Below are 21,727 nucleotides of genomic sequence, written 5' to 3'. Positions count from 1 at the left end.
ACTTTGCTAGGACTTTGGGCAGAGCTGCAGAGGCAAGCCTGATTCGGATTTCCCTGACCCGGCCATCAGCGGAGGAGTGGGACACGACAATTACTTTAGCCTAATGTGAGATCTCAGATTCACAGCACAGCTTTAGGAGAAAATAAATAAACTCTTGCCTTTCATTAAGAGATGGTGAATATTTTATTTTATAATGTCAAGGACCCCAGAGCAGCATACCTGGACTGTATAACATATCATTTAAAGAAATTATGAATATGCCTGTTTCTGTGTAAAATGTCTATAAATTCAGTAGTGCAAGAGTGTATCACTATGGAATAAGAACAACTCATTAAAAAAATGTTCAGGAAGGCTAGATGCAGCTGTTTAATTTCACTGAAATTACACATTTATACAATGGTAAGCATTTATTTAGTCTCAAATGTGATCTACTTTCTTAATTTTTTTAATGAATACTTATAGTTTAGTTGCTCTCCAGTAAAAGGGAAAAAGATGAACAGAAATGGCAATTCCTTGGCCACTCAAGGACATGATGTGGAGATTGGTCTCATCTGGTATAAACTTCAAGTTTTGTCACATTTTCTCATAAACTCTTGTACACAGGGCGCCTTTCATGATGCATTCCTAAAAAGGGGAACATAATTTGAGATATAAGACAAGTCATAATCACACGATTATACAATATATTTATACAAATGTAAGATGAGAATTCATATTTTTTTTAAAAAATTAAAAATGAATAATAAAAGCTTGTGTTAAACATTGTAGCTAGCAAGTTTTTATTGGTTTTGATTTTGGTTTCTTTTCCAGCCTTCTTGGTACTGTATATCAAAAGTCAATGACCAAAATCCAAGATGCTTTTGTTTAATTCTAAGTAACACAAGATTTAATAAAGAACAAGTAAGTCAGCATGTACCTAGAACTTTCTCTGAATGCTAATGATCAAGACGTGAAACTGATTCTCCCAGTCACTTAAACCTTGCACATGTATGTATAATTTTAATCTATAACAAGTGAAGCAGTCTTAATTTTAGCTTTAGGAGAGGGTGGAACACAGCTTGATGAACGAATCAAATGTTTATCTAGTCTACACTAGGAAAGCCAAAAAGCAGGATAGGAACACAATGTTCCCCTGAACTGCATTTATTAGGAAATAATGCTAAGGAACTTACTGTTTTTGTAAGTATTATGTAGTTATGGTGAGTAATAACTACAAATAATCTTTTCATTTGCTTTTATAACCATTCAAATTATCGACCATTGCTAAATCATGGGGTACCAAATTCTACCTGTCAGCTTCCTTTAATCAGATTTAACCCTCTTACTATTCAGCTTCACTGTATTTATATCTACAGTTTGAGAAAATTTCCCTAACATGCATAATTTTCTTCTGTAATTTTCTTCTTCATTTGCTATTTCTTCCTAATGTAAAAAGATGAAAATACCATTACTCACTAGGGCCCTTTGAAAGTAGTCTTGATTTTAATCAAATTGGCTCACATGTATGTTTTCACTGATGAACATCATCCCAAAATCAAAATCTGCTTTAAACTGGACAATTATGGAAGGACATATTCAAATCCATCCATTCATGAACTGTTCTCTGAGCAGATAAAAATGCACCTCCTCCTAAGCCACACATTTTTATTCTTTAATGTTTAATGTGTATTTTCAACAGGGTACCCTTTTCATATATACAGCTGTGATCAAAATATATACCTTGCCATTCAAAAGATTGCAATAAACAAATTAAACAAATGCACATCCTGTAGTTTTCCTGATTAAGAAGAACTACTTACCACCACCATTCTTCCATCAATTAATTTCCTCCTTATTGTTGATTCCTTTCCATTCCATTTCTGCACTTGAACCAGCGCTCCTTTTTCTAAGGTTACAACAGTCTGTAGATCCAAATAGTAATTCTAAAAGTTATCATTTTGACACAGATTGGATACAATAAAAATGTGAAGTACTATTAAACCATTCCCATGTGTAAAGACTATGCATCTTTCTCTCTCTCTCCCTTCCTTCCTCCCTCCCTATTGCCATGCACTCAAAAGCCCGGATTAAGCTTATTATCAAGGGATGTCTTATTTTGGGGGAAACAGGGTAGATATCCATCCATTCATCATCATCGTCATCGTCGTCGTCATCTAGCACTTAGGAAAAATCAGCTGAGAGAGAGAAAAAGAGACACATATGTCCTGCTTGTCACACTGGATAGCAGTACTTAGCAGACAGTGGTGGTTGATCTTGAAAAAACTAAACAGAACTTGGATGATGGACTGCCAAGAGACAGCAGAGCAAGAGACTCAACCAAGAAGTCCAAATGCACCCTGGAAAAAAGCCAGAGCAAACTACTTTTGTACTGTAGATATAAAAACAATAGAGATGAGTCTATGAAGTCACCAGGCAAGCTGTTCCCTATATCCATTTTGCTATTTCTGAATCATGCACATGTATTGTTCCATCATAGTCACTTGCAACCTTGAGCTTTGCTACTGTATATTAAATAGCTACAGTTTTATTAGCAATAAGGTGCCAATTGTTTTTCTGCTATTGAATCACAAACAAATGACCTTCAATATATATTATAGTATATTTTCCTCTTGATTGTTCCTCTTCCTGTATTTCTGCTTTATCTTCCACATGATTTATGCTCAGTTCTCACATGCCTGTTTTAGTTTGGGCCTTGTTTGCTTTGTCTCCTTTGAATTATTATTTGTGTTTGTATAATCCTTGGGGCCCTTCTTGATTCTGTCTTGTTTGTATCAAAGCCATAGTTCTATGTAAGTCTGCCTAACCTGAGGTGGAAAATCCAGGGCCTCACTATTTGGTGGCAAAGTCCCTTTTCTCTACCTCTATACAACCCTCTTGTAGTCATCTGAATTTTTGCAGCCAACATACAGTGGTTCTTTTATAGTAAAAAGGAAGTTACAAAGATTATCAATTAAAAGACATTTTTCTTCCTTTTCTTTCAAAATACATCTTAAACATATCCAACACTAATGAGAATTTCCCACATCAGGACTGAACTCTGAGGAAATATGGTAGACGGTAATCAACTGTTATCCGAATGACTCACTTATTAATTTCCTCTGTGATTGGAAACTCTTACACTGTTCCTAAAATCATCAAAATACCTCAGATTAGATGTAAAAGAAAGAAAGAAAGAAAAAAGCTTATTCACCTTGGTTTTTCTGCCATCTGCTGTGGTTTCTTGAAATTCTTGACCCAACTTAAATGTGATCTGTGTATTTTTAAAGGTACTTTCTGTTCTGATTGTGACCTCATCACCCTTCATGCTGATGATGGTTTTAGGTTTTGCCAAGTTACCAAGTTTCCTAGTGGCTAATCCCACTCCTATGGAACACCAAGAGAAAAGTAGTCATTCATTACTCATTTGACAAAAAGTGTACATGGGTGGGGGGGTTGTATTATGCAATCCTTTACACCAATTATCTCTTACATATGACGTACCTTTACTCATATTTAAATTCGTATTTAAATAACAGCATTTATTTGTGTTCCTAGTAGGATAAACATGCATTGCTGTGAACCACACAGTCACAGCCCAATACCCTCCCTAAGGGTAGAATTTCCATATTCCACAGTGATGATAAGGAACAGCTGGCAGGGGACAATGGGAATTGTGCTCCAATAAGTCTATAGAATGCCTGGTTGAGAAAAGCTAAAATAGTAGCATCAAATGAATAATAAAATTAAATAAATAAGAAATGGAAGCCAAAGTAGAAAGAAACTGCTTTTCTGTGATATATTTTCTACATGAAGAGTCGGTTTCCAGAAGAAATTTTAGTCCTGTGAGGAAGCACAACCAGGAGTACTAACTGTACCTTTATTGCACATTAACAGAGTTTTGCAATATTGAAAGTATGCCTCTCCTCTTTTACTTTTACTGTCCAGAAAACTAGAGTCCCATTTGAAACATTTCCCACACTCTCCCTCCTTCTGTATGGGGCTGAAGCATCTTCCACATGCTGCTTGTGCAGTCTGCACCTATCTTGTAAACCAGTGGTGGGTTTCAAAAATTTTTACTACAGGTTCTGTGGGTGTAGCTTGGTGGGCATGGCATAGCTTGGGTGTGGCTTGGTGGGCATGGCAGGGGAAGGATACTGTAAAATCTCCATTCCCTCCCCAATTAAGGGGAAGATTACTGCAAAATCTCCATTCCCTCCCAATCAGCTGGGACTTGGGAGGCAGAGAATAGATGGGGCCGCGGCCAGTCAGAATTTTTACTACCGGTTCTCTGAACTACTCAAAGTTTCCGCTACCAGTTCTCCAGAACTGGTCAGAACCTGCTGAAACCCACCTCTGTCGTAAAGTCACTTTCACCTACCATTAAATCAACATGCAAGATCTGATTTTAGTTATTGAATCTTCGGCACCAGATGCATGCATCTGAATGTGTACAGTGCGTATGCACATGGGAGAAATTTAGTGCATTTTACATATTACCTCCAAGTGTGATAACCATATTCTTTCTTTTGATGTTTGATATCTGATGATGCATTTACAGAGATGAATGATTGCTCGGTATGACCGGTACTTCTTGATGATGTAGAAATAAAGCATGTGTGGGCTATACAAATCCAGATGACTATCTGATGGCACCAAAGAGATATAGGAAACTCTATTGCTCAACTGCCATTTATTAGCCATGTGGATGTTTGCAGTCCGGATAATAACCTCATCACACAAAATCTCCTTTTTTGTTTTTTCAAAGATGCATTTTCATAGATTAAAAAAGTAGTCTGAAAGCACATCTTCTTAACTATACTGATCTTACAACAAACCAAATTAACATTCTCTAGTAAAACAAATTATAAGTCACATAGCTTTTTCTTTTTTCATGTTTTACTTCATGTTCAAAAACAATGCAATACAGTTTTATTTAAATATATATATATAGCAAACTTTCATATTTAATCCAATTAAGCTTCCTTAAAATATGCCTAGTTCTATGGATAAAATAAACAACTAAATTTATATTCCAGAGATATCTGACTTCATCAGATGGAGTAATTCTGCGAATAGAGTAATGCCTACAATTTCTGTACAACAAATAATTTTATTTACGGTAAAAACTGGCTATCAGGAAATTTAGGATTATTTATTTAAATTGATTAGCTACCGAGCTCCAATGGACTCAGATGAAGTTTTTCATTATTCCATCATGAATAATGACTTGGAAGTAACAACAAATAACTTATTCATCTAATACTACAATAAAAGCTAAGTAATAAATTCTATGAAGTTTACTACCAAAGAAGAAATTTTAAAATTCTTATGTTTTCTAATATTTATTTTGAAGAGAATTAAGTTAAATGTTTCATGATCTAATAGCAAAACTCTGATGAGAAATCAACAATGGGCAATCTGCAACATTTTAAAAATCAAATCGAGATAAATCTCACCCAATTCTTTCATGTAATCATCAAAATTTTCACTAGAGATGAGTTTCCAGCTTCCCACAAATTTGTTGCACATAGTTTTGCTGGTTGGTTATCCTTGGGAGAAGGGCAACGACAGGAGCAATTCTTAGGAAGAGGCAGATGGATTATATGAATGGTAATATCCCAGCCACATCTTTTAAAGAGAGACCTAGGACATGCAGGGCTCAGCACCTCCCAATGCAGAAGGGCAATGTCAGAGGCCAAACAATGGGCCCTTGTGCCATACCATTCATGCTAGTACCAAGACCAGCAGCATTTGCCTGCCACCAACTCCTCCACAGTAATACAAAGAGGAAGGGTGATGGGCGTGAGCTTGCTACTATTGTGCTGGAGCACAGATGCAACACAGTGCTCTTGGGAAGACAGCATTTGATTTTCAGGAAAGTCTTATGACACTGTCTTATGAGGATGAGGAATAAATTTAATGTAGCCATTAAGGAAATAAATACAGATGAAATAGTGTTTAGGATAGAAAAGGTTGTGTACTATAGGCAAGAAACCAATTCCAAAATTCCTTGCACTGTGTTCATCATCAGAATGTCAACGTACTAGGAGGTCTTAAAGTCAAGATATTTCAGAACGTTGAAAGTATAGTGCTATATTGTACATAATATTGACACATTCTCCTGGCACCACAATAATCTAAAAGGCTAATAACACAGATCATAGTATGGCCTTAGAGGTATTTCAGCCCAACCCTGTGTACAGCTAGGAATGTAGGAACTACAAGAGATGCTTTTCTAACTTCTGTTTCTATTTCAACCAAAGGAAATTCCATTATATTTATGACCATCTTCTTTGCTGCTAAGAAGTTTATCCCAATATTCAGTAGACTTGTGCAAAACCCTGAAGGCACAATATCTTGCTTCATTGAAAGAATATTTGAAGTATCGTTTACAAGTTTTATGCTTTGTGAAGTAACATGTTCCCCCCCCACTTCTAAAAGCAAAGTGAAGCAGTTATGTTATTTTGCTTTAGCTCACTTCTGAGGCTTCCTTCTATGATTCTAAAAAATGGAAGAGGATTCTGCTCAAAAGCTCCTTCCTCCTAGTCCAGGACTGTTAAACTTGTGGCCCACGGGCCGGATGCATCATGCGCTGGCCACTCTCACATCCGGTTTAGCAAAGGAGAAAAAAGTTGTGATATGTCACGTGACACCACCATGATGCTGCGAGTTTGACACCTCCACCTTAGTCAGTCCTTTGATTTCATCTCTGGGAGGAAGTTGGTTGCAGTCTTGTTATGTGGAACACAAGGGATCAGCTTCTTCAAGATACCTTTTCAGTTATTTGAAGATTGTGTTAAGCATTGCTAAGTATGTTAGAGTTAGCAATTATTTAGCAGATTTGTTTTTGCCCGATCATCCCAATCACCTACTCTCGCATATATTCTTTTTTTGTCAACATTATTCATAAGATATAATGTCTAACACAACACAGGACCCCAAAAGCAACCTGACTAATTTAGAATAACAGCTGTCTATTCCAGTGATCTGGACTTTGCTTTTATTAACATAGGTTAGGATGGGAGATTAGGTATGTATGTGTATATAGTTTTGGCTTGCATTCAGTTTATGATCTACTAAGATACCAAACCCCTTCTCTATGTACTGGTCCAAGTCTTTTATCTTTTAAAATGACAAAGGTATGAAATTCATATTTCAGAAGTAAGGTCCAGAATTTACTTATTAAGTATGAAGGTTTTACCTGCTAAAGAAGATATGACATTCACTTTCCCTGTTTTGCCTGCCCTGGATGGTGGTCCAAGTAGTGCCCTATCAATATTAAGATGTAACCAAGAAATATATATCTGATTCCTCCATTGATTTTCTATACACTATATATCAATGTTTCTCACCCTTAGCAAGCTGGCTTGGAAATTCTGGGAGTTGAAATATACACCTTTTGAAGTTGTCAAGAGTGAGAAACGCTACTATAGATTCTTCTCCATGGTGGCCTCCAGTTGTTTTTTATTATTTATATAAATTATTATAACCATATTGTTATATAAATAAATCAAGGCAGCAAACATATTCAACACACCTTCCTCCTATTTTCCCCACATCCACAACCCTGTGAGGTGAGTTGGGCAGAGTGACTGGCCCAGAATCACCCAGCTGGCTTTCATGGCTAAGACAGGACTTGAATTAATTGAACTAATGATTAATTTTAATATTGAGGGTTTTTAGAGGGGTTTTTAAGGGGTTTTAATTTATTTATTACTTTTTATTCAACAATTTTAACATGCAGCGTATTGAATTAGATTTTTAATTGAATATTGTATTTTAAAATCTTTCGTTATTTATCTTTTATTTATGCTGTACACCGCCCTGAGTCCTCGGAGAAGGGTGGTATAAAAATTTAAATAATAAATAAATAAATAAATAAATTCAATCTCTTGCTTTCTAGCCTGTGTCTTAACTACTAGACCAAACTTGTGCATAAAGAGGTTCAAAATGAGGCTATCCTAAGAAATCTCTTTCCAAATTTCAACTCCTTCCTCCATGATATTAAACTAGTGTCCATTAATTCTTTTATGATGGCATCATTGCTCTGTTGTTTCTTGGTACTTGTGAAAATTTGTTTTGATTAAGTATTGTCAATATGCAAGTATGGATCTACCATCTGAGAAAGTATAGTATTGACAATGATGCCAATGTGGGAACAGATTCTGCAACAAACCTAGATATTTAGTCTTTCCCCACATCTAAACCAATATATTCACAACAATCTGTATTAAGAGGTACATGATTAGACAGACCTTTAAATGGAACAAACATTGAGCAAAACAATTAAGCCCTAAGTCAGGATCATCTGGTTTTTTGTATTTATATGATGCTCTAAATCAGGGGTGTCAAACTGGCGGCCTGCAGGCAGGATGTGCCACGTGTAGGCCATGCCCATCCCAGCTCTGCAAATGGGTAAAACATCATGAAACATGACACAGCGAGTTTGACACCCGTGCTTTAAATGATAATCCTCCCACACTGATGCTGATACAGTACAAAGAATAAAAGAAAGAAGTTGGTAGTTGGAAGGGAAGGTAGCTGGGTGCCAAAAAAAGGATAAATACTTATAAATTCTCTGAATATAAATATTGCTTCCTGTATTTGATGAAAGCTGGGTAAGTCCTAGTATTTGCACTTATTTGATAGGGATAATGTTGGCTGGAGAAGCTGAGTCATTTTGTTGTAATGCTCTAAATATGTGTTCATTTGCAGCATGATCTCTGCCCCAAGTAAGAGATAAAATCATTGCTTCACAGGTTGCTTTACAAAGTGTGTTTCCTAATAACTTGAAAATGATTTAAATTTTTTTTTTACAAAAATGGAATGCTATCCCCACTTGGACCTTCCATTAAGGAGCCTTCTTTTATTTGTCTCAGTTCCTGGTGTGTTTCCTTTCCCCTTCTCCCTTTCTATACTCAAAATACTTGAAGGGGAAGCTTATTCTTGTAAGTTAAACAACAACTTCATCTTTTATTTTTGACTGTTTCTGGAATCCCTAAGCATTCTTAAATCAGGGAAAGAAGAGCGAGAAGCTACACAGCCAATGCTTTCTTAGGAAGTTGGCATCTCAACTCAGAGAAAGGTAAACCAGGATGGTGGAGAACTGTGGAATTTAGGAATCAATCTAATGTCCTGGTAAATGAATATAGTCATGCTGGCCATGTCTATTATGGCAAATCACTTTATGCCAAGTCCACAGCATAACTTTCAAATATAATTTGCAGATTTTAGAAATCCTGCTTTAAACATTTTTTACAATAGCCAATATGGGCAATTCTTGGAACTATGCTCCAGATAGCGCAACAAACAACGTCTGGCCTTCCTATTTTCCCCAAAGACATTAATTTATTCTCAGGAAGAATCCTAGAAATTTGTTCTAACAAATTATGGCTCCAAAAAGATGATTCCTAAAACCACCCACTGGAAGGGAGCCCTGGACTGTATAGTTATACCAGCATTATTATTATATTTTTAAATTGATTTTTCTATAGGAAGTAAAGCAGCAAATACAGTAGTAGAGAAACAATGAACTTTTCAATGTACACAGTGTAAAAGAATAGCTGGAGCAGGACGATTACACCTTAGCCTATTTCATTATTTACTACAGTCAGATTTTTTAAAAAATATTTAAATAAGTGAGGAGTAATGAGGCTAAGTTGATCCAATAAACAGAACCTGAAAATCTAGTTTGGACTGATCCTTATTCAGTTTCCACAATTGACCCAGAAACTTTTTCATTTCAAGGTAAATACTTTATTGAATTACCAAAATGTTCTGAATTAGGTACAAAAGTAATTGGGAGTTGGTCTGTCAAATTCAACTTCGGCAGAGCTGAAGGCTCTGCTCCGTGAATCAAACTTCATATTTTGCTTTGAGACACTTCTAAATTTGTACAACATGGATTTTTCATGCTTTCTCATACACTCTAGTGGAGACAGTTTTGTTCATTACACACTCCTAGAAGAGAAAAAAAGCACAAGAATATCACCATTATATCATATCAGCAATACAGTTATTTCCAGTAAGTGGATCAAGTGTCCCTTTATCCAAATGAAGTATGAGACTATCAAGGAAGCCAACAAAACTTGGATTGATGCAACACGCTAAGCCAATTTTGGCTTAGTGTATTGCATAACCTCAGGCAATGGTGCGTTATTAAAAAAAATCATATCCAAGGAAATAAGACTCAAATTGCTTAAGTCTGCTTATATGTGCTTATATCCTTGACCACTGAAAAATGCATTAGACAAATTCTCTCCAAAAAGGCCAGAAAAACAACTTCCAATATTTGAAAATTGCTCTTTTGGCTTGCTTGAAGAGAATTTGACTTACTTTGCTGTTTAACAATGGACGGAATATTAGGTTTTTAAATAATTTTAATTATGCTTGCATAAAACACTGAGAAATATTCAGAATATTTAAGCAAGGGTTTTAAAGATACCATCGAGTTTCTACAGTTCATAGGTTGTGCAAATTGACATAACGCCTTACTGGCAACGTGTTTAGACATTTTTGTTGAAAACACATTTGCTTAAGGCCCTTCCCTTGATGATGTCACAAACGATCAGTTAATTCAATTGTCTTGTTTGCACATGTGCCTGCACACCAACTTCATCCTGAAATCTGAATGACTTCTCATTTTCCTGAAACTGCTCTTGCCACAGCTCATACATGGCAGGTTGGCATTACCTTTTCTAGTTAGAAGAGTATTTCCGATTACTTTTCAGTGAGAAACTGTCTGCTAGAATGCTTTTTCTTTGCTAAAATCAAGACACCATTTCAATTACTAGGATTTTCTTTTCATTTGTCTTTTTGGAAGCATGTAGGTGGTGCCTATGGAAAAGGTTTTAAATATCAAAAGAGTGGAGTTTCCCTGCATGTCCCATTAGAGATTACAACATCCATCAATATCACTTTTCAATCTGATCCATTACTCTGCTCTTGTAAAAATTATAGATTATAAGTGTATAAATATGAGAATCACCATTTGGCCATAAGTAGGGCCATTCATTTCAAATCAACTCAGTGCTAGGGTCTGCTACTGAATCGTAATATTTAAAACCTGCTTCATTTTGAAATTGTTCTACACTAAAAAGGATGTTTGTTGCAAATTTACTTTAATTTCAGCCAATCTGATGCATTCTCAGATTGAGAATCGGAGAATGGTTGTCTAAAATAGTGTTCTCAAAGTGAGATTTGCTTTAAATACTTTAAAAAAAACCCACAAGATATACTGTTCTACTTTCAAAATAGCTTAATATTTCCCTTCTGTATTAACTTGCTTATTATTAGTTTTATAAATTTTTAAAATGCTAGGCTAATTATAATAAGTTTCTTAATTTCTATTTTAAATTGTACATTGTATTGTTATTTTTTACTGCTGCCTGTACACCGCCCTGAGTCCTTCGGGAGAAGGGCGGTATAAAAATCAAATAAATAAATAAATAAATAAATAAATAAATAAATAAATAAATAAAATAAATTAACTTCAAGGAATTCTTGACTCACCAACCAAAATAAGACACATCTTTCTTCTATAGGATAGTAAAAAGAGAATATCTTTGTTTTACTCTTTCCCCTTTGAAAAATGTTCACTCATAAACCTGCAATTTCTATTGCTGGAAAACATCTCGAATGTTTATAACCAAAAATGAACTTACCACAACCATTTTACCATCCACTATTTTTCTTTTTATTGTTGTCTCTTTGCCATCCCATTTCTGCACCTGACTGAGTGAGCCATTGTCTAGTGTCACAATACTCTGCCAAGAAAAATCATCTGGTTAGTTTTACAACCTAGTGAAGAAAAGGCAGCATTTGAAATATGTGAATCAATTTAGGCAAAACAACACAGTTCTCAAACTATGCACAATGTGCATCTAAGTAAGACAATAATCAGCATTCAATAGGGTTTTTTTTAGAATGAAATTACTAGCATAGTGAAAGTTCTGCTCACTGCAAGAAAATAATCACAGATACGAACAACATATATATAGCCTGGAATACCTAATATCTACTCGTATAAGTATGGAGTTATGTAGATGGCTTGAACAGAAGATTCAGAAGCTGCTACAGAAGTATTCTTTCCACTCTAGGAAAGGGGAAAGTATCAGGAAGAGGCTTTGGCTGGCTCCTTTGTCTTTACTGGGTATCAGTGGGAAACAAGGTAAAAGACAAGCAGATTTTGTTATGATAACCCGGGGGTGAAATGCTCCCGGTTTGGACCGGCTCACCCGATCCGGTAGCGATGGCGGCTGCTGGTTCGGAGAACCAGTGGCAAAAATCCCTGGCCCCGCCCCCCCTGCCTCTGCTGAGCCGCACCATCAGCAGAGGTTTTTTTTTTTACTTTTAAAAGCAGTTTTTCTTCAGCCGGAAACATGCCTTTAAAAGTAAAAAAAAGCCTTTGAGGATCCCGCTGCTAAGCTGAGATCAGCAGAGCCTTTAAACTCTTTTTTAAAAAAAGTTTTAAAAGGCTCCTCTGGCGATCTCACCTTAGTTCCTCATCACCAGAACCTTAAAAAACATGTTTTCTACATGCTCCTCAGCTGAAGACCTTGTAGAAAACCTCCTTTTAAGAGGTTCTGGGCTGCCATGGGATCGTCAGAGGAGCCTTTTAAAAACCTTTTTTTCCTCTGGCGATCCCAGAGGAGTTGCCTCATTATCACAGGCTTTTGAAATCATTTGTAACAACCTCTTACAACAGCCCATGCCCACCCAACTGCCCCTTCCCCACTTACCTTATTCCTGCTCCTTTTGGACTGGCAAAGCATTAACTAGCAACTGATTATGTCTATGTAAAATCTATCTGCTGAATCTGCTAGCAACTGACTGCCTGCTTTGCTGGCTGAGGAACTCTGGGAATTGAAGTCCACAAACCTTAAAGTTACTAAGGTTGGAGACCCCTGATCTAAAAAATATAAATAAAATAAAATATTTTAATATTTGTGCAACTTTCTGAGATTTGGTGTTTCTGTAGTGTTTCACTCTAACTACACAAACACACAAAATCTCACAAAGCTGTATGTGGCATTTTGTGTGTATGTGTGTGTATGTCAGTTGTGTTGTGTTCTGTTGCGTGTATGTAAAGTGTGAAAGTTAGTTTTTGGTACCTCTTATTGTTTTTTATATTTTATTATTTTTATTATTTATTGTTATTGGCCATGCCCACCAATTAAGCCACGCCCACAGAACTGGTAGGGAAAATTTTTAGATTTCACCCCTGCGATAACCTATCTCAGTAAAGTATATTCTGGTCTATTAGGAATTAGTTTCCTAATCTAGTCAGCCTTGGAGAGCTGATGTGAGAGAAGCTTTCTCAATCTGATCAGATGTATTTGAAGTATATAATTTTCCTTAAAACGCTTGAAATCTGGGGCCACCATGATCTGAGGCACCAATTTATTTTAATTTCACCTTTCTTTTCTATAAATAACTCAAGGAGGCGAACATACAGGTACGGTCCTCAATGTACGACCACAACTGAGCCCAATATTTTTGCTGCTAAAGCAGTACGTTTGTTTAACGTGTTTTCCTCCATTTTAGGACCTTTTTTGCCACAGTTGTTAAGTAATCACTGCAGATGTTAATAACACAGTTGTTAAGTGAATCTGGCTTCCCCATTGACTTTGCTTGTCAGAAGGTTGCAAAAGATGGATCACATGATCTTGGGATACGCAACGTCATAAACACATGCCAGTTGCCAAGTGTCCAATTTTGATCCCATGACTATGGGGATGCTCCAATGATCGTAAATGTGAAAAATGTTAATGAGTCACTTATTTCAGTGGCATTGTAACTTGTCACTAAATGAACTGTTAAAGTACTTGTACTTAATAATTCTTTCTCCTAGTTTCCCCAAAAACAACTACCCTGTGAGGTGGGTTGGGCTGAGACAGAGTGACTGTCCCCTGGCTTTCATGCCTAAGGCAGGACTTCTAGCCTGGGGCCTTAATCAAAAGACCAAATTGGCTCAATATATATATATATATATATATATATGGATATAGGTAGTCCTCAACTTACGACCACAACTGAGCCCCAAATTTCTGTTGCTAAGCAATACAGTTGTTAAATGAATCACTGTAATTGGTAAGTTAATAACACAATTGTTAAGTGAATCTGGCTTCCCCATTGATTTTGTCTGTCACAAAATATCATATTACACTGGAACACTGTTACTTTTGCAAGTATGAGTCAGTTGCCAAGCATCTGAATTTTGATCTTGGGACCATGGGGATGCTACAATGGTTATAAAAAATGGTTATAAGTCACTTTTTTCAGTGCCATTGTAACTTTTGACTGGTCACTAAATGAACTGTTGTAAGTCGAGGACTACCTGTACCTTTGTTGGCATCCACCAAGCTTCACGCTGTGTCCAAATTTTAGATCTAAAACTATGAGTTTAATCTTCAGGAAACGGGGATGCTACATGGCTAGCTGGGGAATTCTCGGAGTGAAGTTCACACATCTTCAAGTTGCCAAGGTTGTGAAACATCACTTTACAGTTTACTTTCATCAGTGCTTTAGATCTCCCAATGGCCTTCCTATTCTTCTTAATTAACAAGAACATGTGGCTGCAGCCCATTGTTTGACTTGGATGTCACCTGCCCAGAAATCAGCAAAACAGGAACATCTTGTAGGATGAAAGAGTTAAAACCCTTGTTTCCCAACTTAAGCTTGCTAGAATTCTTAGCCAAGTCATTAAGTTTGGTATGCATATTCCACATGGTCATCATTTTATAAACGAGGAAGTTCCTATATTGTCATTTCCAAGAAGATTCACAATACCTTTTCAAGAGTCTAAATGTACTCAACCAAAATGATTTAAGGGAAAGTAGGGAACTCACCTTTACTTTTCTGTCATCTGCTGTGGTCTCATCAAATTCTTCTTCTAGTTTGAAGGAAATCTCGGTGTTTTTGAAACTGCTTTCAGTCTTAATGGTTATAACACCCCCAGTGCAGGTGATAATTATATTGGGCTTGGCCACTCCAGCTATTTTCCTAGTGGCAAAGCCCACACCTACAAACCAAACCAAAAATCATGAATTTCTTATCACAAATGTTTTGATCTTGAAGACTGAAATGAAAAAAACCCCACCTACTTATAAAGACTTGATTCAAGATGGGTTAAAGCCAAACCCTTACAGAATGAGAGAGTAAAGAGTTTAAACACAAAGTTCTTTTCCTACAGTCATTTTTATCTTGATGGGGTTTGCCTTTGATTAGAGCTTCTCTGTATAAAAATTGAGCTGGAGGTAAGAAAAGTTTTAAGGCATGGTGTACAAGCTGGATATTTGATCTGGGGACCAATATGAATTGTGTATTGAGTTAGGTGACTCTGTTGTCTGCCATAAACTAGGCTGAAAATAATAAAGCAACAGTCCAATCCAATCTCTGCTCTCCCCCAACTATTTGGTATATTTTGTATACGAAATCCGAAGTAGTTTCCATCAATTAGCTTTAATATGTGTTTTCATAAATATCCAGGCTGATTTCATTTGATCTAGCTAACAAATAGCATAAGGTGGCTTTTCCTTTAAGGCAACATCACTATTTATTACAATTACTCAAAGCCATCAACATAAACATTTAAATGAATCAAACTATAAACTATTGAGAGGAATACTAAAAGCCCTCCTTCTATCCAGAGCAATATTTACTCCAGGCTGTCACAGATTGAGAAAGATAATTTCCCAGAAACCATGGGAAAAAGAAATATCAGAATCTGGTTGGTCCTATTCAGCATCCTGTTTTCTACACTGGGCAGCCATACATTAGTGAGAAGTATTCAGATCAGAAGTCAGGCTGTTACCTTTCTCCCCAAACTGGCATTCAGGGGAAGCTGCCTTTCTGATTCTTAAAGTAATATAGACCTGAATTATACGATAAAGTGATGGCAACTACCATGATAGCAAATTATACTGTTCAACATCAAGAAGTTTAACTGGTGCATAGCATGATTACTAGTTATGATTGCTAGCAAGAACACATCAAAGGGCTTCCATGGTGATGGGACAATTTAGGTGGGGTCCTCCATTCTAAGGGGTTAGAAAAGCTTTTTCTATGTTTATCCAGAACATAATCATTTTTTAAAAACAAAGACTTTACTCAATGGCTTATTTACCAAATATTACCTTCATTTTAATGCCCATTTCCACTGAATGTTCTTTTCAAAAGATTGGAGGCAAATATAATTTCTTGAAATAAGTATTATATGAACTAAATTCCTTACTCTACATAATTTGCTATAATCCAGATATATCTGCATTTCAACTGAAGAAATATTTGTAATGGCTGATCTCTACAAAAATTTAAGTAGAAGATTGTCCCCCAGGTTGTTAAGCAGTAGCAGCAGAGGCACCTGGGAAGCTACCTTCACCTAGGGAGAAACTTAGTTCTTACATCGTACTGAGATATGTTCATTTAAGTGAAGCCTGCTGACTGAAAAAAAATGCAAAAATACAGTCACTAGAAGGGTGCAAAGAGATGCAGAAAACTACCTCTTTATTGCCATATTATCTATTCCAAGTTAACAGCAGTCTCAGAAGTCTTCCATATCACTTACTGCTAGAGGTTCCATTAGCCAGAAAATGAAGTGTAAAATTTCTGCAGATAATGCAGCTTCAACCTTAAACTGTCTACCGTGGACCTCACCCCATTCCTAAGAGGTCTGTAAAGGGGGCGTGCATAAGCGCACTAGCATGCCTACTGTCCCTGTCCTACTGTCCCCATTATCTGTATTTACTTTCTTCGTTCATATTTATGTTCATACTTATACTTGCTACCTTGTACATGTTTGACAAACAAAAAATAAAAATGCAAGTATTCCAGGATAAAACTATGGCCCTTCTTGAACTTGAAGGTCCAAGAAAAGAGAGTTTAACAGGTTTAGAGGTATCTTTATTCCTATGCCCTATATATATTGATATTGGAAGTAGGCTATTTGCATACATTAGTTTCACCACAATTAAACAAGGGGCCAGCATTCTACTGAAAAAAGTGTGGTGGATAAACAATGCAAAGCTTCAGGCCAATTCTTTGAAGCATCATTAACATAAAGCAGGCATGTCTTGATAAGAACATTACCGCTAGTTCAAAGCTCACAGCCAGCCATTACCAAGCATCATAAACCTTGTTCACATTGGACCAGAAGAAAAAACAAACCATAAGCTTTCATATAAGGGAGCATCTGATCAGAGCTTCTTCTGTTTGAGGCAATTTGTTAACATTTGTATCAGTGTTAATGTATGTTGAGAAAATATCAGACAATAAACATTTAAATAAACAAGTAGCAAGAGCCTTTCACACTCCTGTGGTAAGTATCCTGGATACAAATGCTATACAAAACTTAAAATATGATTTCATGCTTTTCTAATATTTAATAAAACAATTCCAGGGTAACATTCTACAATCTATGCTATATTAACTGAATTTGTACATTCAAAAATTAGTAGGCAGCCAGATAAAATGCAAACAAAATGCATTTTACTTAACAGACATACAGTATAACATGGATTACTCTGGAATCCAGCATAGCTAACAATGTAAGCAAGAGTTTTTCCCTTACATTACTATTAACAATGAAGAAAAAAGAGCTATATTGTCACAGGTTAAGTTTATAGTAAAAGAAGTCCACTAATTACATACCTAATAAAAATTCTGCATAACCACATTCTCCAGCAAAAACAAAGCTTTTTACTAAATTCAATAAATAATTCTTACCCAGCTCCTTCATGTAGTCATCAAACTTTTCACTTGAAATTAGTTTCCAAGTTCCCAAAAATGGTTCACACATTATGAAGGACTAAGTTTTCTAACACACTCTAAAACACCTTCCTGCAAATCTCGATGTAATCACCACTTCTGTTAACTAACTTCACTCATGCCTTTAAAAAGAAGCTTTGACCATGTGATTTTCTGCTATTAGCCAATAGTCACACAGGCAATCAATGGCTCTGATTTAACATTTTTTTTTCTTAGTGGGTCATAGTGCTATTAGCCATTAGGACAAAGCATTACCAGCACCTAAACTATTATGTTTTGTTCTAGCTGCAGTAGTGATTTCTGCTACTTTTTCTCCCCCTCCCCAAGTTATACTGTATTTAGTATGACTAATCTGCTGCATAAAAAGCACTGACCTCTGCACTGATCTAGCAATTAACTATTTGCTGCAAAATTATAATTACATACAATGAATAGCAAGGTCCTATGCATGTCTGTTCAGCTGTCAATTCCACTGGGATTTACTTCAATGGGATTTATTTCCACATAACTTTGGAGAACTCTTTGTGTCTTAAAGTTTTCAGAAGTCTTTTTAAGTTTTATGTATGCAGTGAACAAGTCAAACTAATATGCTTCCTATCACTATTTAGCTTGATTGTGATGATAATAGGATCCTTAGATTTGCTGTAGGTATTTTAATTATCTTTTTGTGAATTATAAATTGGCCTAATTCTGAAAGAGCACAGATATTCAGTCAACTGTTTGACACAACAAAGGGCTTAACATTTTATTCAGAAGAAAGAAAAGTGTGGTTGCATTCATTTTAATGAGTGGGGTTTTTTTAATGAGTAGAAAAAAGGCACTGTGCTTATGTGAGGTTTGAAGCATTTCTTCTGAAACAATCATAATTTATGTTTTATTTGGTTTTGGTTTAGAATATTGTGTAAACAGTCATTGTGGTTTGTCAAGCATGGTTTATGCAGTGTGTTATGTGAACCCAATAAATGAAATAATTAGTACAAACTTTTCCAAAAGTCATACAATCCAATTATAATGGATTTCCTCATTGGTTGGGATGTTAATAACATAGTTAGGGAAAATTGAATTATAACTAAAGTCAAATTTTAAAATTATAATCTTAGGGAATATTTTCCTACTTTCTTAAACACTGCCATATATTGCAGAAACAAAATACAAATATGTTGATTCCTAACATTAAGAAACAAATCTTTGCAAGGAAATTAAATTGTAGGAGTTGCATCACCAAAATTCTCTTTCAAGAAGGATAGTTTTGAAAGAAGAGGGGATTAATTTATATTCCAAGGCCAGAATGCAAGACAAGAAATAATGGATGGAAACTAATGAAGGAGAGAAGCGTAGAAATTTCCTAACAGTGAGAACAATTAACCACTGGAATGGCTTGCCTTCAGAGGTTATGGGCACTCTATCACTGTAGGCTTTTAAGAAGAGACTGGACAGCCACTTGTCTGGAATGATAAGGTTTCCTGCTTAAGCAGTGGGTTGGACTAGAAGACTTCCATCATCCCTTCCAGCTCTGTAAGGATTCAAACAAACTTCCTTATGAATGTATCTGGGTTACTACTATTGATGGGCCAACTCATGAGAAAGTTGTTTCAGGATTGCATTCACACATTCTGAGCCTTTGCATTGTTAAATAAATATAAATAAAAGCTATACATGCCTATTTGGAAGTACAGTAAATTTTAGTCTAAGTTTTAGGGAAAGAAATAGGAAAAAATACACGAAGCACTAGAAAATAAAATAAATGAAAAACTAAACAAACAAAAGACAAAAAAGGGAGGAAGATTACAAAGTATCGAAACCTATGCCACTGAAAAACACAGTCATTTTTTGATTAGTGAATAAGACTATCTTTTCAAAAACAGAAATCATAGATCTCTTGAATCCAATCCTTAATCTCAGAAATATTACTATTTTTCAAACTTAATAACTGTTCAAAAATAGTTACCTTCCAAAGTTTCAGAACATAATTTAACATCACCATTCTAGACTAAAAATTCCTCAACTCTATGTTTATTACTCTGTTACTGTAAAAAGATTTTAGTGATTCCCAGGACCAAATCATTAGTCAATGACTCCCTCAATTTTTTTTATATCACCAACATATATTAATCCTTCAAATCCTTTAAAATTTGGGGTGTCCAGTACAGTTGAAATGAATCCATTTTAATTTTATATCCACAGAAGCAGCTTTAATATTTTGAAGAACTACAAGCTTTGATGTGTTTCAATTCTTTAATTCATGAGCCATAAATGTCCTTTAGTACTAACTTTAAAAATATTTGTTTAGTTTTGATACAGTTATGAGCATCATAACTGCTGATGTGGGACATGTGGTTTTGACAAAATTTGTTATTTCAAAGGCAGACTGGTAAATATTTTTATTGTTCAAAAATTTAAAGCATCCAATGAAGAAAAGGGAACATGCTTGTTTGCCTCAGGAGTTACATCCCAAATACAATAAATTGTTCCAACTACCTTGGAAATTGTAGAGATGCGTTAATCCCTTTCCTATTGTATCACCATAAAGGCATACCATGACAGAGCCATACATTTTAGCTCAAGCTCACTAAGCTTTCTTAAGATCTTGTGAATATCCCTGGAAATTACAAATATTTGATCATGCATACTTAGGAGGATTTATGTGGATTTCTGCTAATATGTATAGGGTTCATGGAATGCCTTTTTGCCAGTTATGTTCTCATACCCCTTTCTAAAATAAATGTTTCAGTGTCTTTATTATTTTGAAGATAAATTCTACCGATTTGGGAATTATGCATTTTATGTGATTACTAAAAAATGAATATCAAAAGTTCACTTTTGTGTAAAATGTCATGAAAACCTAAATCAAATTGGCCCTTTCCAAATGTGATTGAACAGTATGTGGAGAATTTCAAGTCGGCTGACCTTTAGTAAAAATACTATTTTGGGAACTATATTCATGAAACCATATTTATTTTTAGAAAAGAAATGAACTTTGTTCATAAATTTTTTCCTCTTTCTGGCTCCTAGCTTGAACTATTGCTTGCTCTTTTTTCCCTACAAGGGAAACAAGATTTCATTTTTCAGCTACACTTTAATAGAAACTACTGGTACTTATCCTATTATTCTTCATTAAGTTATTATAAAATATAAGTTTTTTGCCAAAAGTCCTGAAAATATTCCAGGGCCATCATACCTAGACTGCAACAATCTGGATTGTTGCACCATGAATGTCTAAGCACACTGCTGCTATACATAAAAAAGGAATCATTTGTTTATTTACTTAAAAGTTGTATTGCTACCCATCTTAAAACAATTCTGGCTGCTCACAACTACAACAAACCCCCCAAGCTGTAAAACCCATAAAACTGTAAAACACAACCAAAACTCAATGCATCTGCCATCTACCTGGGATGCACCAACTGCTAACCCCAAGCACCCTCACTCTACTCTAACACCTAGATAAAAAGCCAGGTCTTAAGGGCTTTCTGGAAGATTAAAAGGTTGGTGAGGGGCTACTGGATTGCCTGGGATAGGATGTGCATATGGTAGGAAAAGGCATGGAAAAGGTACACTTTTGAAGTACTTAGATACTAACATTTCAGGGAAGTGACCTGGAGCATGGTTACTCTACCTAATCAGATAGGATAAGCAGATATGCTCAGGGAGTGGAAATCCAGCACACAGGGCATTTCCCTTGCATGTCATATAAATGCAGACATATAAATAAATAAGGGTGCTTCCTATGTCCCTGGTAATAGGTAGACACACCAATTGATGGAGATGCATCTTGTGCTGATGAAGTAGTTTTGGAACTTTTTTGTTTTCCCAGACGTTTTAAGTGATATAATTATCCTGACCACTGTTTTTCCCCCTCTGCTTTCTTTGTTGTTGCTGCTATTATATGATTTTACTGTTTTCATATGATGATTTATCGCCACCCTGAAAATATCTGGTAGAGAGCCACAAATTCCCAATTCTGGCTCTGCTTGATATAGAT

At 35.7% G+C, this 21,727-nt stretch overlaps 2 protein-coding genes across 2 annotated transcripts; both read right to left on the bottom strand.

Annotated features, from left to right (window-relative positions):
* Window positions 1-352: 352 nt before the first annotated feature.
* LOC131194904 (myelin P2 protein-like) lies at window positions 353-5,980 on the bottom strand. Its single transcript, XM_058176485.1, has 4 exons — window positions 5,436-5,980; window positions 3,191-3,363; window positions 1,800-1,901; window positions 353-624 (listed from the first exon to the last, which is right to left on the bottom strand). Exons 1-4 carry the CDS (start codon window positions 5,506-5,508, stop codon window positions 574-576), a joined length of 399 nt encoding a protein of 132 aa, XP_058032468.1. The 5' UTR covers window positions 5,509-5,980; the 3' UTR covers window positions 353-573.
* Window positions 5,981-9,712: 3,732 nt separating this feature from the next.
* On the bottom strand, window positions 9,713-17,855 carry LOC131194903 (fatty acid-binding protein, adipocyte-like). Its single transcript, XM_058176484.1, has 4 exons — window positions 17,704-17,855; window positions 14,829-15,001; window positions 11,643-11,744; window positions 9,713-9,939 (listed from the first exon to the last, which is right to left on the bottom strand). The coding sequence occupies exons 1-4, from the start codon at window positions 17,774-17,776 to the stop codon at window positions 9,889-9,891; spliced, it is 399 nt and encodes a 132-aa protein (XP_058032467.1). The 5' UTR covers window positions 17,777-17,855; the 3' UTR covers window positions 9,713-9,888.
* Window positions 17,856-21,727: the final 3,872 nt, after the last annotated feature.

This window comes from Ahaetulla prasina, chromosome 3 (assembly GCF_028640845.1).
Source record: "Ahaetulla prasina isolate Xishuangbanna chromosome 3, ASM2864084v1, whole genome shotgun sequence".
NCBI classification, from domain to species: domain Eukaryota; kingdom Metazoa; phylum Chordata; class Lepidosauria; order Squamata; family Colubridae; genus Ahaetulla; species Ahaetulla prasina.
The sequence above is the reverse complement of the archived record's forward strand: the minus strand, read 5'-3'. Positions and strand labels throughout refer to the sequence as shown.

Bases quoted from the DNA above. Each gene is read 5' to 3' on its own strand.
- LOC131194904 (XM_058176485.1), bottom strand. From the start codon at position 5,508: ATGTGCAACAAATTTGTGGGAAGCTGGAAACTCATCTCTAGTGAAAAT. The intron at 3,364-5,435 runs GTGAGATTTATC...GGTGTTCCATAG, and splicing joins TGATTACATGAAAGAATTGG to GAGTGGGATTAGCCACTAGG. The intron at 1,902-3,190 runs GTGAATAAGCTT...TTGGATCTACAG, and splicing joins CAGATGGCAGAAAAACCAAG to ACTGTTGTAACCTTAGAAAA.
- LOC131194903 (XM_058176484.1), bottom strand. From the start codon at position 17,776: ATGTGTGAACCATTTTTGGGAACTTGGAAACTAATTTCAAGTGAAAAG. The intron at 11,745-14,828 runs GTGAGTTCCCTA...TTTTCTTGGCAG, and splicing joins CAGATGACAGAAAAGTAAAG to AGTATTGTGACACTAGACAA. The intron at 9,940-11,642 runs GTAAGTTCATTT...TTTCTCTTCTAG, and splicing joins TGGATGGTAAAATGGTTGTG to GAGTGTGTAATGAACAAAAC.